Source organism: Notolabrus celidotus, chromosome 4 (genome assembly GCF_009762535.1).
Source record: "Notolabrus celidotus isolate fNotCel1 chromosome 4, fNotCel1.pri, whole genome shotgun sequence".
Classification (NCBI taxonomy): Eukaryota; Metazoa; Chordata; class Actinopteri; order Labriformes; family Labridae; genus Notolabrus; species Notolabrus celidotus.
The window spans coordinates 25,512,731-25,527,664 of NC_048275.1; the positions used below are offsets into that span (position 1 = coordinate 25,512,731).

The following is a 14,934-nucleotide window of genomic DNA, read 5'->3' on the forward strand; positions in this document are numbered from 1 at the left end:
TTGTTGATGTTTTGTTATGTGAAATCCACTTGAAGAATCATAAACTCAGTGTTTCTTCAGCTTCTGTTTGAACATTTCAGGCTGCTGAGCTAGTCTATATGGAACTCTATCGGCAGTGTTGGATTGCAGAGTCTATAATGTTGGCTGAACCTACATCTGACCTCTCTGACATCCTGAGAACACCAATCGATACAAGCCCACAACACCAGAGAAACAAATACACACAGTCTATCAGATCCAATTACCATAAGAAGAGGCATCAAAATGTTTTAATCATAAATGTACACAGTTATGCTCATATGGACAAAAACAGTGTGGTGAGCTGCCCTTTGTTAATAGAAGTCTCAGCAACGAACTGGTGCAAAATTACATGAAGACAAAACGCCTGAAGAGAAGACAAACAGGCTATTTATAGATAATACATGTGAATAAAAACATACTTAATATTCATTTAAAGGTTGAACACAAGTGATAATGGGAAAAATAACTTTAAGACATTTAACACAGTTGCTATGATATGCATTAAATAGATAAGGATTTCAATGAAAACAAGAAACACTGCACAGACTCACTCTGTAACACCCATGAATGAGTCTTTTGATTAAAAAAATTCTTAGTGCATTTGTAAAAAAAAAAAAGAAAGAAAGAAAAGAAAATACTGTTCAACTGTAATTTGCATATCTAATAAATAAAACACAAGAGGTTATCGTACATACAATTTTGTGTACCACAAAAACAGGCTTAAATTTACTGGAGGTCATGAAAACGATGTAAAGTAGAGCTTCACAGTAATAAATGAATGGATAGATGCAAGCATACCATCAGTAGTAGAGTACCTTCAGGTCACATTGCAGCCCATAATGAACATTGCATTTGGATGATCAGTTGCATATTTGTAGCCCAGAGAGGTTCTATTGTACTGGTAAAGCCTTTTACTTATAGTGCATATACAGACGTGTATAAGGCCCAAAGCTACAGATAATGGACCCTTTTTCATTACAGAGCACCTGAGCATCAAAATGTAAAACTTCAAAATGTTTGGACAGGGCAGAATAAGAAGTATTAGAGAAAGGATACATTTCAACAGATGCAGTTCTTCAACATCTTAACAGTAGTAGTCTTTCAGTTTTTCAGAGGAGGCTTACTTCTCGACAAAAGCCTCATCACAGAAAACCACTCACTACTTGGTTATTCATTGATCTAGTTATGTCCAAGTTGCACCCAAGTCTGAGCGTGTTTGTGAGTCAGGAGGACTTTAATTTAGCTCCATTAGTTTCAGTTCAATGTCTTTCGGTGGAGCTTGAAGCCATTTGGTTTGGTTTATTAGTGGAAAACAAGTGTTTTTTCCCCGTCAATATGGCAGAACGAAAGACAGACAGACAAGCAGAGCCCTGGAGACCTAAAACCACATGGCAAGGAAATGGAAACGTCTGCCAGCTGTCTTAGTACATTTCAAACCCAAAGCTGTGTTGAAGAAACACAATCTCATCAATCTGCAGGTTTGTCCATATTTTTTTTCTTTTCCTGGCTCATCAGCACTGAAATGTTCCCTCATAGGGAAAAACCACCATGTTTATGAAGCTCTCCATCTGATCCAAGGAGAAAAGGCTCAGACAGTTTTCCTACTTTCCCACTGCTGATAAAAACAGTGGATTTATTTCCTCTCCATCCAAGCCAGGAACAAAGACAAACCCAGTCTTTCCATGCGTTGCCTCTATCAACAGTGTTTCCCTTTGTCTGAGGGCAATAAGAACATCTCCTGTGAAATTTCCTCTGGGGGCACATTGGATAAGTTGTCACCTCGTGGAGGCCATCCAGTTCATACACAGGTCCCTTGGTGGTGCACAACATGTTTGCGGTGCTTCAGACCGAGGCCTCTTTCTTTGAAATCCATCGCTCGCTGTTGTGATGTGTCCACCAGAGCACTGGCTATAGCAACCCCTGAAAGTCAAAAGAGAGAAGAGAGAGATATTGAACAAGTATTTTTTTTTCAAAGTGCTCAAATGTGTAGGCCAGTCTAGGTGTGTGTTACTACACTAAGCTTATTATGTGGCTCTGAGTTTTCTTTTGTCCCCTCTTCCTTGACTGGAGAGATCAAATGAGTTACGTAATTACCACTTTAATATATGTATGTAGCGAGCTCACTGATTATAAGAAATGCATTGAAAAATAATAAAACAGCGTATACTAATCTAAACAACTGCAGTTTGTAAATATACAAGCAACTAAAACTCTAAGCAAACATTCCCGGCTGTGTTAACAAAATGTCAAATATTTGTACTACTGTGATGTGGAGTTCAACAAGGCTCAATGGTTGGGCCCCTGCTGTTTTTAATCTGCATTTTTTAAGATATGTAGTGTCTCTTTTTAATCTCAAATTCATTTATCTCATGATTTCAAAGAAGATGGAGATAATTGGTAGGAAGTTTAAAGTGGCCACAAAACTAACACTTACTTTTTTGTCCACTAAGATTTATCTTTCTAAAACCGAGACAGGAAATTGTGAATTCAGATTTTAGTTCGTTCATTTTTTGTGCAAGCCACTTTTAAATGTTGTGACATTTAAATAGAAAAAGTTTACACAGCTATCTAATGTGTTGGATTAGATTGAAAAAAGATTGATGAGGCTTAGTGAACATTTGCAGAGGTATTTTTTTAAATGTGGGTTTATCTGGGAGCTGGTTTTACGGGTTGAAATCTGACCTTGGCTCTTTGCTGTATGTCCTCCCCCACATTTCCTGTCTCCTTTCAGCTATGCTGTCAGATGAAGACAAAATGCCCCAAACTAGGTATTTTGCTATGCCTTTTGACGGTCTATATGCAAATGCATTTTAAGTTGCTGACACTGAATCTTTTGCAAAACTCATGGATGGAAATATGTTTATAGTATTAGTGTAAGTTTGTAAGTATAAGGAAAACAAATTTGTGTACACATGGGTTAGACTTTAGATTACAGAGCAAGTAAAGTCAAGCGAAAACCTCTGAAAACAAAGAGACAATGTGGTAAACATCAAAGCACAAGCCTCAGCCAACGTGTGACAGGTAGAGACAAATGGTCCTATCTGCAGGCCCTTCAAAAAGATATCCAAAAAACGTTTTATCACTGTCTCTCCAGCCACTGATGTCTGGCTTCAGCAGAAGACAACGCTGAGGTCACTGAAGCGTATCTCCCCCATCCTGTCTCTCTGTTTCCTTTTTCAGTCAGTCTCCCTCTCACTGTCTAGCAGAATGTCTTACAGGTACCTCCCTCAGAGCAAACGTGTGTATCTGATGTCTGACTCGCTCTGCACACCACAGAGAGGGCCGGATGCAGCAAGGCATCAGATGCCCCTGAGCATTGTGTTATCTTGGCAGTAGCTGCTGTTGTTAATGTGGATTTAGAGTCATGGCAGCTCTCAGCGAGTGCAGCTAGTCCTGTCTTCCCCTCTCGACAACCGTGGGCTTGACAATGCATGGTCATTACGACAAGAGCTCAATCTGTCGGCATGCAGGAGCCAAATAAACAAAACGGGCAAACAGTGCAGGGGAATCTGCTGCACTCTTGATATGATTTGGATGCAGAGTGTTTTCGGCATTTCACACTCAAGTGATTCTTGGGATTTTGTAGTGGGTGGAAAAGGTAAAGCCGATTACGTAGTCGCTCAGTGTATGCCGGTGTGTGAGACTCTGCAGGTTTGTGTGTGCAAGTGTGGGTAACTATGTAAATGCAGTGTTTGTGTGTATGCACCTGAACACTTTGAAGTATTTAAAAAAAGTTCAAAAAAGCTGACATGGCAGCCAACAGTTATGAGCTCTCATCAACCAGAACAATGGAGGGAAGCTAAATGTCTAGCAGCACCTGGTCTGTTGGAATATGGGTCATTATGGCGGCTGGTTTCAGTTTGAAGTAGTTTTATAGGTGTTTGTCATGACAATCAAAGACAATGCTTGGATTGGAGTATCTTTTTTTTCTATTGAACTTTTTAGTTTATTTCAGATGGCAGGGGTGCTTGATTGCAGATCCTCTGTACATTTTAACATTCCTCAAAATGTTTGTGTAGTTCTCACCTTACTTCCACACCACTTCTTTACAAAGCCTTTGAAGATATTTAGATTATACACTTTGACTATTGCTTTAGATTGTTTTGCTGCAGTTTATCATTCTTACTTTTAATTTAATGACTTCTTTTGGGCCTCCAAAAAGGATGCAACACTTATCTGCCTTTAAAAGTAAAGCTTGTGGCTCCAAATCTTCAGGGTGTAAAGAAAATTGTGGAGAAAATATACAGTCTGGATAACTTCAGAGATTTTAAACATTTAAAGTTATCTTCCATGCAGAAGATTGATCTGTCATTTTGTTTATTTGTTGTTATTGGTTCTTTATAGACATTCATTATCCAGCTTTCTTACTGATCTTCCGGTTGTGTAAGATGCTTGATTCTGATTGGTCAGAACCCCTTGACAACAGTTGTTAACTTTCATTACTATGAGCAACACCAGAGGCAAACTGATCACATGTCATGTCAAATCAATCTGCTGAAAAGAGTTCCAGCACATTTTACTTCTGCTTGTTGACACCATAGACTGTACGGTGAGGTGAAACCGTTACTTTCCATTCCCATCAAAACAATGTGTCTCAGACGCTAGTTTCAGGGTCTTGTCTCACACTGTCAGGATTCTATTTCCCATAACTACCTGCCAACCATACATTATCCCTTACATAATACACCCTGGGGAGTTTGCATGTTGTGTTAATACTGGTGACCCTTTTGGAAGACATTGGTTCAGGGATGAAGACTGCATTTCCCATGAGCAAGAGACACTATTTCAAAAATAGTTAAAAACTCCCCACAGTGCCTTTGATGTTATCTTTTTTAAACAATCCTTTCTTTAATCTTCCAATATACACAAAATCCATGCTGTGTTTGGAGTATTTTGCATATTCTTTGTTGTTATGGTTTGAAACAACAGGATACTTGCTCTTACTTGTGAACCCTCCCTTCCCCCATTGCACCCTCATATAGCTTACCAAATTGCCTCTAGTGGCCACCACATCCCAAACAGCATCACCACCTTCAAAAGCATGGTTCTGTTTATGTGAGGCATTCTACCTACCCTACCACTTGGCCCATATTGGCTCCAAGACCCTGACATATGGAACTAGATGAGCAGGGAGAGCCAACACAACTCTGGCCCACTTGGTAACACATCTGGGTTATTAAGTGGGCACCTCCCTTCACCAGTGTCTCATCAAGTATGGCCCACGAAACCTTGGGGAGGCAAACAATGAGCTCTGGCAAGCATGTTGTACTGTATATGCAGCTTTCAGACAGAACAAGCCAACATCAAAATGTAGTGAGGTCAAGCTACTTGATCATAGCAGAGTAAGTTGTCACAGATGATTTCTTACTTGGTAGATATAAAACGGACCAGTAGTTTGGATGTGAGATTTAAAAGCTTCAAACTTTATGAACTTATCAAAACTTTTGATGAATACAAATCAAAATAGAGAAGGAGACTTGTGATTAAATCCCTCTCATTCAAAAGGGAAACGTTTATGACGTGACTGACATGTGCCAAGAGGGAAAGGATATACTATAGATAAGAGAAATAAATTACATTTCAGACATTATCTCATTTAATCTGCTCTGATCGAACAAACAGCTTTCTGAAACTTGATTCCTTTTTATTGGGATGGACTCCAGGCAAAGACGAATACCACACGGCTAACAGTTATTCCACATCGCTAAAATCACCTCCACAAGGATTCAAACTAATACTCCATCTGTCTAAATGATATCTCAGATAAATAATACACCATTTCTCCAGCTCTGATGGAAAAGAGAACAGATGTACTGTGAAGAAAAGTAAAGAAAAATACTAACTCCTTCCTAATGTGACATCTGAATACTCTTCCATCAACATAGCTCTCACCTTTGACAAATTACCATCATAATTGTGTTGATTTTTCTGGCTGAGCACACACATCTCCATTTGCAAAATTAAATTGGTCAAAAGTAATCAAATTATGCTGCAGGTGAGTGCAGGTGCTCATTTGCTGCCGTGGCGATGGGGCGCGTTAATGTGATTGTTTTGTCAGGTGAGTTGAAGCTTCATTAACCTGCCTCCCCCCTCACACACCAGTCCAACCCCCTCCCCCTTAAAGACTAATGGGGTCATTAGCAGGTGGGAAAATTCTCCAGGAACACATATCAGCACATGTGATGAGGAGAGGAGGGGCTGCAGCTGGAGAACATCTGAAGACTGGAGATCTGAACAGCTGAGGACTCTAGTGGGTAGAGTTTCATTAGCTGAAAAAGCATATCTAACGTGGACTTACTAGGTCTACAATTTACCACAGCATTTTAAAGAGTGCAGACTTTCAGCCAAAGTCTTCAATTGGTTTCTCAAATAAGCAAATTAATCTTGAGTTATGCATTTGCCAACCACCATGTTGGTTTTCTTCAGCCAGTAATGACCATATTTGCTTAGAGGGTGGTGCCGCCAAGGAAAGAGGGGTGGTTGAACTTGGAGGCATCAAAGCTAATCAGTCATCCCTCACGGCTAATTCTATAGCATCGGAATGAGCTAGTCTCCTTAATGTTTCCCACTGAATGGGACTAAAGCCGTCTATTAATCTGACACTCTGAGAGCTTGTGGAACCCACCAGACCTGCAGCGGGCCCTCCAGCTCTCTGGTGAGAGAGCAACGGGTGATTGGCACGGCTGACCCAACTTAAAATAACTTTTTTTTTTGTCACTACCATCTGCTACATTCTCTACAGGGAAATATGAAAAAAACCATGACTCCAGGGCTCTAGATGACAAATAATAAATCATCGGGCTGAATTAGCTGAGAGGTCAAGTTCAGTGACTGATAAACTCTGTATGACTACCAGAAGGTCAGCAGGATCTGTCACTCAAAGAGACCCACTCCACATTTTTAAGGCTTAACGGCATTAAAACAAGCGAGCTATACAAATGTTCAACAACTGCTGAATTATTGAGAATAGGCATTTCTTAGCAACATATGGTAAACATGTTGAATTATGCTGTAAAAATCAACATTCTAATATGGAGCATGGAGGGAATATTTTTAACCTTTGGAGTCTGCCTCAAGTGGACACTCACGGAACTGCAGTTGTTTTCATTTCTGCATTGGTTGACACTAAATGGGCTGGTTACTTTCTGAACTCCTCAAAATACAAGAGCAGATTGCTATTGTAAAAAAGTATGTACAGTGGTTTATATATGTTTATAGCTTGAATGAATATGGTCATTAAATTCCCAAGTGGGTTGAATATGTAAGGCTGCGTGGACAGAATTTGTGTAGGTAACCATCAAAACACAGTGAAAGCAGTAAGGCTCATAGCCTTTTTAAGGATTCATTATAATAGTAGCCAGAAAACTCCAAGCCTATGTCTGCGTGCTATGATGTTTCACACTGATATTCAAATATTAATGCATCTGCAAAGCACTGATTTCAGGTTTTGAAAAAAAACCCAGACTATTTGCAAAACACTACAACTGCTTTGATGTTTGGATGTAAGATTCAGGTTTGATGGTGACTAACAAGAAGGCCTTTCATTACACGTCTCTGGTAAGAATTTCTTTCACTTCTGTTAAAAAGCAGGTTGTCTCCAATTTAACTTCAATTTAAACATCTCTGAGACATATCATTTCAGTAAAAAGGGCAACAAAATGGCTGATGGATATACCCAAAAAGTTGAGGCTGATGCTTTGAAGTTTCAAAGTTTGTGATTTATGTATCTGTATCATAAAGAAACCAGACAGCTTCACATCTATGATACACCGCTACTCATCAATCTTGACCTTGCGCTGACTTTCCTGTAAACGCATGTGCTCCAATTTGTCAGCAAGACCTTGAGTTGTCCTGCTTGATCCTAATACATTTTTAGAACTGATCCATCAATCATTTTAATAGCTGCTTTTGCTCTTTTTTAATGGCAGGTCTCTCACTCTTTAAAAAGAAAGTAGCTAAAAACACTCATGATAGTTATCATACAACAGCAACTTAATAAGATCAAACCTTCATGTCTACTATCTGACTCGGCTGACAGTAAACACTAGGTCTGTTTACTTTGACCAGAAGTAGCGGTGGAGGGAGACTCCCTCTCAGTGGGGAGGATGGTTTGAAGACAGAAAGGATCAAAGTATTGGAGATCTATTCCAGGTCAATGAAGCTGAGTTTCTGAGTGCCTCTTTTCGATTCCTGTCAAGCAGTTATCCAGTCGGACACCCAGAGGGAGACAGTGGGAGGCAGAGAGGAGTGTGTGAGGAAGGAGTGCAGGGTGGGGGAGAAAAGGAGACAGATGCTAGGGCAATGCTAATGTCTATACACAGATATCTGTTTATAAGAGCAGATTGATAGGGAGGGACAAGATATCTTGTGTCAGAGGGGTTTTTAGTTCAAGTTGTATGATCTAATTGTATTTCAGCAAGCTTTAATTGGATAAGCAAATAAGGCTGACCATCTCAGAAGAATTCAACCTCAAGACTAATTTGATTTCTAGACTTATTTCTTGATCAACATGGACATCTGAATATAAGGGCAGCCAACTAACATTTCATAGACGATAACTTGTATTAATTTCTTACTTCAACTGCTTCCTTGTGTCTCAAGTTTCTAGTGGGACAGTAAATGATGACAAATAAATGGAAAACAAATCTTAGAACCAAATCTTAGCCGTCACTCTTGGAGGCGGTATCATCAGCCAACAGTGGTAAATGAGTTCTGAGATTGCAGGGAGTGGTCACAGGCTGAAACTGTGTCTAGAACGACGTGTATAAAGCATGGATGTGGTCAGCCAACTCAGCCATGCCCTCAATAATGCAAATTTATGTGTAAATCCTAACCTTCATATTATGTTAATGAATGCAATCTCATAAATTCTACCTCTGTAGAGTGTGTATAAATACATAAATGAGCCATACACCCAACACTGTACCAGGCTGTATACACATGTTTATCTGTGCTGTAAAGTTGAGCATTGCATAGACCTAGTGCTAACTGACCTTTAAAATATGGCGTCTTAAACACTGCATTCCTACTGAGCTAAACAAAAGGATGAGTTGTCAGAGTCTATCATACTAAATATTACACAAAAACCTGTCAGCGGAGCCCTTTTTTACAGCAGCAGGCGATATGGAAACTTTTTTGTTAGCTTAGCACTGAGACCTGAACAAAGTAAGACATGCTCAGAGAAGTTCCATTAATTGACCCATTACAGTCTTGTCTCATTGTCCTCATAGAAGTGTCTCTAAATGCAAATCATCAAAATCACTTTCCTGTCTACAGATAATAAATCTGACTTTTTCCCCTTTTAGGAAGACGGCCAAAGTGGGAATGATGCAGCAAAAGTCTGAAGATGCTTTGTCAGGACTTAAAGAGGGAGATGGAAGATGGGAGGGGGATGGACACGGAAGCTATAAATTCATTAACAGATGTGGTTTTTATGCATATGTTTAATTTGTGAATTTCTAAAAAAATCCCCAAAATGTCAATACTAATTTTACCATTGACATTTGAAGCGGAAAATGGAGGAAGACGTATGCAGCTAAAATTGTAGCAAAACAATCTGTAAATAAAAAGAGCCACAAGTACATACACAGATTTGTGCACACAATTGCAAATGCAGATCCACCAATCTGCAAATATTCAGACCAATTTGTAAATGCATGTGTGGTTATTAATGGCTGAAAAGGGTTTTTGGTCTAAGAGCTGAAAATATCTACAGTACATGTCATAACCACAGCGAGCCTCCACTGCCTGCCTGTTTACATGTGTCTTTCTTGAGTAATCTTCAGTGGAAGATTCATAAATGTGTGTTGCAATCCACAATGTGGGTAGTAAGGGTATGTTTGCCCTAAGCTCAGACTCACAGGCTTAACAATGTCTGTCTTAGTTTGCCCAGCATTACTTGCCACTTGTTGGACTTATTTGAGGAGTCACTTCATCAGATCAGCTCTCCAAAAGGTTTATTTACAAACTATATGACAGTTTTCTCAATGAGCATGATTATGACACATTGAGGAAGTAAAGCTCTCAAAAGGAGGTGCTGCTAGCCTGGTGCACAGAAGCACTGCACTAAGTATCTTCGCATTACGCAACAAGATAATTCACCCCCTGTTGATTTTGTATTACAATCGACCAATCTGTGGATCTGTGTATGCATTACTTGATCTGTGTACAAATCTGTGTATGCATTTGTAGATCTTGCTCTTATTTTAAAAATGTTTGGTACGATATTAGTGCAGGAAAACGGATGCAGGAAGATACCAAAAGGTATATCAGCAGAACTCTGAAAAAAAAAATTCTTAAAGTTTTGCTCCCCCAAAAAAGTCAAAGACAAATACAATCTTAAAACCAAAATGAAACAACACAACAGAGAGCAGCCAGAAAGTAAAGAAGACGGTTTTTATCTCTCCTTATACATAGAGAAAACTGTGAGTGGATTTATCAAAGCATAACTGCAAAGACTTGCAGTGTCAGGGTAGCTTCAGCAAAATGCAAATCTGGTACTGTTGGTAAGGTGACAAAGACATGGACCTTTACCATCCAGTGCATGTAATTAGCTGCACCTTTTCCTTCTGCTTCTCTCCCTTTCTTCCTACCTGTTTTCAGTCTTCAGGTATTTTTAGGAACTTGCAAAGTACCTGTTATCAAACCTCTCAGCCTTTTAATACCTCCTTTCTTTCTCATGCTGCTCTTTCTATTTTTACTCACAAAGACTTTCAACATCTAACAGTACCTGTAATTTTTTCCTCTTTCACCCCCCAACGGCTTGCTCTCAGATATTCCATGCTCTATCTCTGGTGCTGAATAGGCAGATTAGCGCAGGAAAAAAGCTGCTGTGAATACTGCTGTGCCTCTGTCTCTATTGACCCACTCTCTGAGCTTGAGAGAAGGGAAGCTGAGAAGGAAATGTAGCCCACTGTCTTCATGCGCAGGATATGTGCAGCCTGGTAAATCCATTAAACACTGATTGAGTTCCATTTTATATAAAACAATAAACAAAAGGGAACAACTGCAGCAGCGAGAGGCATGGCATAAGGAGGTTAAACCGACAGGAGAAAGATGATGCCTCTGCAGAGACAGAAAAACACTGTCTAGAGCCAGAAATAAGATCTCTTTCCCCCCTTTTTTTCACCCCCGTCCCTCCATCTATTTCAGCAGTCCTGGCTGTCAGTCTTTCCCTCCTGCTTTGTCCATCACGTCAGGCCACTGTGACTTTGAATCAGTCAAACAGTCACTCAGTGGTCAAGCTGTTCCTCTCCTGTGAGAGTGGCTCAGAGGCAAGCACCATGTGTGAGTCCTCCACTGCAATTTGGCCAACGACAGCTGTCAGACACTCAAACAGCAGTGGGTTGTCAATGTTCACTGGTAATTTCAGGATTCCTGGGGGGATCATTAGGCTTAAAAACATGCAAAAAACATCAAGTTATCACATAACTCCATTTGGCTTTAAACAGAGCAATCTGGCTGGTGTGTGTGAGTATTTTTTTATGTAAGTGTGTCACCGTCTTGCTAGATCAGAGACGGAGAAAGCCGAACAAGAGCTTAGAGACCCCCTTTGCTTCTGCAGCCTGTAATCTTGTCGCTCACACCAGCCTGTGATCATACAGAGAGAGAGGAGGAGGGGAGTTCACCACTTTGAGCTTTGCTAACAATAAGGGTTAAAAAATACTTCTCAGTATATTTGCTATAAAGCAAGGATCTCAAATCCCTACAGCAAGACACTGGATGTTGTTGGCTCACTTCCTACATATCTATACAAGTCATTGGCACACCTCCAACCATAACTGCCACTTCATGTATGTACTATCCTGAAATGAAAGGAACCATTGGCCAAGATGGTGGCTTGCGCTACTTGAGATGTATGTCTGTGTGGTGTTCACTTTCTTTCATATGAAGTCTGCATTTGTAAGCCAACCAGATTTTGCTACAACCTACCTCAACCAATCATCATGCTTCTATCCAAACTTTAAATCTGCTCTACTCTCTGCTTCACAACTTTGCTATTACAGCACAGATTGTTCCTTCATTACTACCACCACCACCATACGTGGCTAAACTCCATCAGAGAGGTATCCTATCCTGCCATCACCCCTTTGAAGATATGAAGAAGGTATCAATGGAGTCTAACCATCAAAGATGTAGCATATTTTACACCCTTTTCTAAATATTGTCAAATAAAATATTGTTCAACTCCAACTTTTGGGTACTCCCAAATTCCTAAATTGCTCTATTATGACCTTATCTTAAAGCCATTCCACCTTAAGGCTGATTTATACGTCTGCGTCTCCCTTACGCAGCAGGGGCTGACGTGGACACATACTTGTGCGTCGATGTGCCCGTGTCGCGCAGCAATTCTCCGCCGAAACGCTTGAGGGCAGTGTGGTCCCTCTGATAGCCGGTCGCCTGCTTCCGGCCCCGCTACGATCTCTGTTTACTTTTCCACAGAGATTCAGAGCATGTTATGTTAATCTACAGCTGATTCATGTTGCTGTTTATCATACAGACATGATTACATGAAGAATAGAGAGGAGGAGATGAAATACACGGCCGATGTGCGGCCAATGTCAGGGATCCCGGAAGTGCTGTGAATGCGGGAAAGACAAAGCTGCCGAGCGGACCAATCACAGTGCTTGTGGTCCGCGTCGGCTCTACGGGGAGATACATTTTGGAGGAGGTGCACGTCAGCTACGTGCGTAGGCCTCGGCGTAGGTACGGGAGCTACGCGGACCCCCGGCGTAGGGTACGCCGTTGATTCAACGCAGAAGTATAAATCAGCCTTTACTCTGTTCTTAAAACTGAACCCCACCTCTCATTCTATCTTTTATCTTTGGTAACAAACAAATGTGACCATAGATGGGTTCAACAACTTGCATGTTTTAACTATTGAACTGATAACATCTTGCACTAACTCTAACCTTGACCCTTCACTTAAAGATTAAAGGCTTATAAAACCCAATCAGTCAGTTAGAGAGATTATGCCTCTTGGATCACCCAAGCCTTAAACACCAAAACCTAAGTTTCTGATTGACCTCAGGTTATTACATCATCACCAGCTGCAAATGCCTGATACACTGCACTGGTATGGCAGCCAAAATAGTTTAACTTAAAGTGTTTATTGGATTCAAGATGCTACTTTCCTGGAAGAGGAAAAGTTGTGGTTCCTCATAATGCAACGCAGCCTGTCGATCCACAGAGACACAGAGACACAGATCTAGTCATTGCCTCCAGAATATTGGTTTACAAAGAGAGGTTTAGAGTTACGGTTGACTGGTGGCAAGGAGGTTGTGGTGCGAGGAGGTAGCAGGAGATAGCATTACTGAGCACGAATCAGAAACTGGTTTCTGAAACCTACACTTTTATCCTAAAAGGTCACTCTCTTGGTTTAATGCCTTTAGAATGTTAAAGAGAAAGAAAATAACACAAAATACAAAGTTAAATATATAGGTTGAGAAATTGGCAGTCAAGAGGCATAAATTGCATGGCTGGTGCCGCAGTCTCATTTTCTCCTCTCCTGAAACCAACATCTGTGTTTTCTCCCTCTTACATATGAAGGGTCAGTTAATGGTAACACCTCGGGGGAGCAGAGCAAAGGAGGACAAGACAAAAACAAAGAGAAAATAGTGCGAGGGAAGGCAAGCTAAAATAGGCTTGCTCATCGAGGATTCCTCTTGAAGTGTCTCCCATCGAGGGTGGGCGGAGCTAGCCTGCAGTGACTTCATGTTCATACATGCCAACATCAATGGAGGACTGCTGTCTGACCCTATGCTGAGAGTCTCTCTGGGGAGTGAGGGGTGGGAGGATAGAAGGAAGAGAGGAGTGAGAGACTGGGAATGGATGATGGGTGGGCGATTTCTTTTTTCAGTATGACTTTTATCTGCTCCTTGGTGTTTTTGAAGATGTAAAATGTGTGTTTATGTGTCTGTGTGTGCAATTAGTGTCATCATCACTGAGTCTGATAACTATACAAATGCTACAAACACTGGTAACAACAAGAGGTATTTCATTGATTTGACAAGAAAAAAAGTTCAGAGGAGCCTGGCCATCCCCCAGAGAGCAGTCTGATTAGAAGTGAGGAGCCTCTTATTGGCTTAATTTCCTGGAAATTAGACTGCTGGTGCTGTGATGAGACACTAGAAAACAGGTTTAGACGACAAATCGTTGGGGGGAAAAAAATAGTGCTTTCCCTTAAATTTGGGGACCCTATTTTTAAGTACTAAAATGTCTTAAACTGGAGGTCTTGCCATGTGAAACTGCACTTCTGAACTTCTGCAAAAAGCTAATCAAGTTTTTATTTCTGAAAACAAAGCATAGTTGTGAATGTTCCAACAGTGTCCTTCTCCTTTGAAATCAACTTTAAGTTGTGTGCAAACTTAAAACTTCCTTTAAAATTAAGCTTATAGTAAGAGCTGTCCTAGACTTGCTTTGGACCAGCCCTTGAGCTGCTTTAGGCTTAAATTGCCAGGGGATTTTGTACAACAATCTCCTATCTCCTCTCCTTATCGGCACACTTGTGTCCTACTAATTAACTGGGCTAACTTTGCAAAACAAGAACGCATAAAACAGATACAGTTTTCAGTCAAATGTAAAAACAGGCTTCCTGCCTATAAGTGCACATGAGTCTCTCCTACTTCAACATATTATCAGAAATACCTGTATTGTTGTGGCAGCTGCAGTACGTTCAACTTAAAATATTGATATTTGTAAAGCTATTGAAACATGCCTAGATGTACAAAAAAGTTTCTTAGACTCATATCGCAAACCCAACAGGAAATCCGCCATTTTGAATTCAGAAAGAAAATAAAAAGAAGAAAACTTATTTGGCTAATGTACAAAACACAAAGGGCATGGCTGTAGTGGCTTGGCAAATTACAGGAAGTTACCTTTGCTCAAACATACAGGGATCAGTGTTCTAACACT

The 14,934-nt window shown here is 40.4% G+C and overlaps 1 protein-coding gene across 3 annotated transcripts in view; it reads right to left on the reverse strand.

Annotated features, from left to right (window-relative positions):
- Positions 1-236: 236 nt before the first annotated feature.
- The window catches only part of atrnl1a (attractin-like 1a), a 305,950-nt gene continuing 291,252 nt past the window's right edge, over positions 237-14,934 (reverse strand). For all 3 annotated transcript variants that reach the window (XM_034681468.1, XM_034681469.1, XM_034681470.1), the window contains one exon: positions 237-1,941. In XM_034681468.1, the coding sequence (XP_034537359.1) occupies positions 1,820-1,941 (122 nt within the window). In that variant the 3' untranslated portion in view covers positions 237-1,819. The remainder of the gene's footprint in view (positions 1,942-14,934) is intronic.